Here is a 3,571-nt window from a genome sequence, read left to right on the forward strand (position 1 = left end):
GAAATATAATGGATATTAAGAACCTTGGATAAAAGTGAAGTGACAACAGGTCCTTGCTGTATATATTATTTTTGCTAGTCTATTAGTTTTCAAACTGACACCACAAAAATGTCTGTGAAAGGTGAGCTAGAAATAATTTTAATTATGGGCTCTACGTATGACTGAATTTGATTTCCTAGTACCAAAGCTTGGGATGACAGCCTTTACATCTTTGTATTAGTTGTACTTTGTACTCTTGCTTAATAGTCATCCTTCCCTTGCATGTGATGTGTGATCTTGTGGGGCTCTTAGGCATGTAACATTTTGCCTCCATTTGGTAGTGGTGCATACTGAAAGCTAAAGCCCTTATCAACTAAAGGCAGGTCATCACCTTAAGAATGATTCTATTCTTCCCACAATAGCGTATCTTGTGAGTGATCCTGAAGAATCACAAAGCCTTGGATTTAAATTTGGGTTCCCTACAGCTATGCTGCCAGTAGACTGTGAGGCAGATTGAAATGATTTGCTGTCAACAGCATCAAAATATGTTTTCAGCGGAAGTATTGAGCAACCAAGTCTGCAATTTGTAGCAACAACCTTATGAGCAAAATGTCACATACTAAATGTGTTTTATATCTCTCCTGCTGTTTGAAGATGTGATCCGCTCTGTAGAGATGCAGCCTGCACTCTGGCCTTCTCAGGCTCATCAGTTTAATGTTTTTCAGCTCTTCTAGAAGACCTGATTGCCTTGAAAACCTTTTAAAACATACTTTAATTTTCTCGCTGTTCCATGAGTCCACTCAACATAGGTTAGCTTTGCACTCTTCGTCACTCAGCATAATGTAGACGCACTTCACTCGATTTTGAAAGGAATCATCGTGGTTATTTGATTGACTGAAATAGAAAACAACATCCTTTCCCTTTAGACATTTACAGTAGATCAAAAACAGAATGAAAATTCAAATGTTGAAAGCTGCTTCCTCAAACAGTGACAAAAAGTTGTCATGAGCAAATGAGAGCTGAAACACTGCAGTCGTATTTAGTTCCACAAACAGGTTTTGCTTTTGGTCAGGCTTCCTGTATTTAGTGAGCTTGCATGCATTCAACAGTGCACTATGAACAGCAGCAACAGTTACTTTAATTTTGTAATCATGTGGCAAAATAGTAAAATATCTGCAATGTATTTCATGGACAAAGATTCCAAACTGTCTAACTTATTTCAACAGGCAAGCAGTCCTACCACAGGAACAGCTCCCAGGAGTCAGTCACGATTGTCTGTCTGCCCTTCCACTCAGGACATTTGTAGGTATGTGCTGAGAAAAATATATTCAGATCTGTCTGATACTTGGTAGTTGTTTTTATTAAATAATATGTAGCTCTTGCTTCTGCTTAACACTATTCATAGTTTTACGTAGACTTTAGTTTTCTTTTGATCTCTCTGTGTTTTGGTTCTGTTTTTTGCTTTTCAGTCTCATGTTTTTCTATTAAAATTCATGTTCTCATTTTCATCCTTTTTTTTGTGATTTCTCTCTTTCCACCCACCCTTACCATTTCCATCCCTTTCCTTTGCTTACTGCTTTGTCTAGATCTACTACCTTGCATGATTTGTCAGAAGATGAGCTTGAACATGCAACCCCTGTCATGGTGCTGACCCCTTTTAATAGGGAGTCTGGTAAGAAACAAGTAAAACGAAGGTTTAGGCGGAAAAGAGAGACTGGAGACAATGGTGAGCATAAAGAAAAGCAAGGAAAGGGGAAAGACTGTAAATTGCATCCTGAGCCGGCGAGATCCAGCTGGAATGCATCTGATTCATCATCATCTTCAGATGAGAGTCAGTGGGCTCAGGCTAGGAGGAGAGCAAGAGAAAAGGCCAGAATGCCCAGGAGAGGGAGAAGGAACAATAGATCATGCAGTAACCGGGACGGGTCCTCAAACAATAATGCCATTGAACTTGTCACCCTGGGGACAATGGGGAAAAAGAAGCAAGAGATATCAGACCCTGAGAATCCTACTTTAAGTCACCGCCGAAGAAGGATTCCGAGGCTTAAGGAATCACAGTCTTCAGCGTCGTCTCAGGAAGCAAGGATTTCCTCAAGAAAATGTGGGAAAAGCAAAGGGAAAAGCTACTGCAGAGATCGGCAGCCTGCGTTCTTCCTTAGACGCAGCAGAGATTCGAAGGAGCGCTTTGCAGAGGCGGGCTCTGGCAGCGATGCTCTGGCAGTCCCAGATCACGGAGCACCTGCTGGGGCAGGGCCCAGCATGGCTGATGCTGTTCAGAAGCCTCCAGTGTTGTATGATGACTGGTCTGATGATTTAGAAGTGTGCAGGTTAGTCCCTAATAAGAAAGATTTTAACATTTTTAAGAGGACTTTCTCGCCGCTGTGGGCTGAGCGCCCTTCTCTTGATTGCTTTCTGTCGCTGTTTCTCAGTAACAAATTGCTAGGCAGGCGGTAAGAAATAGCACAAAAAGCTTTGCTACAGAGAAGTTTGCGTTATCTCAATCTGAAGACATACTTCTCATATTTAAAAACAGAAATCCAACAAGGGAACTAAATGTTTTTCTTTGCTCCATTTTTCTTCATGAAGACGGACACACTGTGTCCTCTGGCAGAATATTACTGGGGTTTAAATCTGCAGCCAGAGGCAGAGAATGAGGGAGAGTGCCACATAGCTCAGTGCAATGGGATATGGAGTTTTTCCTCCTTAGGTGATCGGTTCAAATCCAGCTTTGGTTCCTCTTTGTCATTCTTCATTGACTTATATCTAACAAATCTATGGTTTTGATTCGGTATCCCCTAGAGCTGCCATTACCACAGCAATCTGATGGGTGGTGCCTGCAAAACACCCTCTCCACTTGGATGTAAGTTGCATGGAACCCTGCACTGCTGAACACCTCTACCCTGTGAACGTGTAGGGGCTGCTGGTTTGGTACCCATCACAAGTAATAGAACAATACAAAAGATGATTGGGCAGAATAATCATTAAAATAAATTTTAGGAAAGAAAAAGCAACACTGACAGTTCTCCCTAGTCCAGAAGTTCAGGCTTTTGACTGCCTGATACCCTTGGTGTGATACATGCAATGGGAAGGTGAGTGTTTTCCCATGAAAATGAAAGCAAGCTGGCCAATTCTGAGCTGAAGTCCAAATCTGAAGTGGGAAGCTGGGTGGACTTGAGTTGCTTAGTTTAGTGGTAAATGAAAAGTCACCATCCCAGAAATTTAACAGAACTGAAACACAATGGTTTGTTTTGTTGTTTTTTTTCTCCTCCAGAAACTTGTGAGCCAGCATTGACTCCTATCTACAAAGTATAAATGAGGATCAGACTTAGTTTTTTGATATAGTAACCCAAAACTTCTCAGTTTTGTTTGCTGGGAAGCAATTTGCATTGAAATGTAAACACGGTCGGAATGAGGAAGTTTGCAATGCTGTGTCATGCACTTTCACAGTATACTTCAACCTAGCAACATGCTACAAAGATTCGAGTTAGAAAAACAGATGACATGCAGTCATTGTGATTTTTCACAGCAGGAGGTATAAGCCATTACTAATACAGCTAGTACTATGCACCCCTTGTTACACTTTATTAAGCAG

The 3,571-nt window shown here is 41.2% G+C and overlaps 1 protein-coding gene across 1 annotated transcript in view; it reads left to right on the forward strand.

The window, feature by feature from the left end:
- Window positions 1-1,094: 1,094 nt before the first annotated feature.
- MARCH1 (membrane-associated ring finger (C3HC4) 1, E3 ubiquitin protein ligase) overlaps window positions 1,095-3,571 on the forward strand; it is a 33,950-nt gene continuing 31,473 nt past the window's right edge. Inside the window, exon 1 of the mRNA XM_009875829.1 lies at window positions 1,095-1,285. Within this exon, the coding sequence (XP_009874131.1) occupies window positions 1,095-1,285 (191 nt within the window). The remainder of the gene's footprint in view (window positions 1,286-3,571) is intronic.

Source organism: Apaloderma vittatum, unplaced genomic scaffold, assembly GCF_000703405.1.
Source record: "Apaloderma vittatum isolate BGI_N311 unplaced genomic scaffold, ASM70340v1 scaffold1799, whole genome shotgun sequence".
Taxonomy (NCBI): domain Eukaryota; kingdom Metazoa; phylum Chordata; class Aves; order Trogoniformes; family Trogonidae; genus Apaloderma; species Apaloderma vittatum.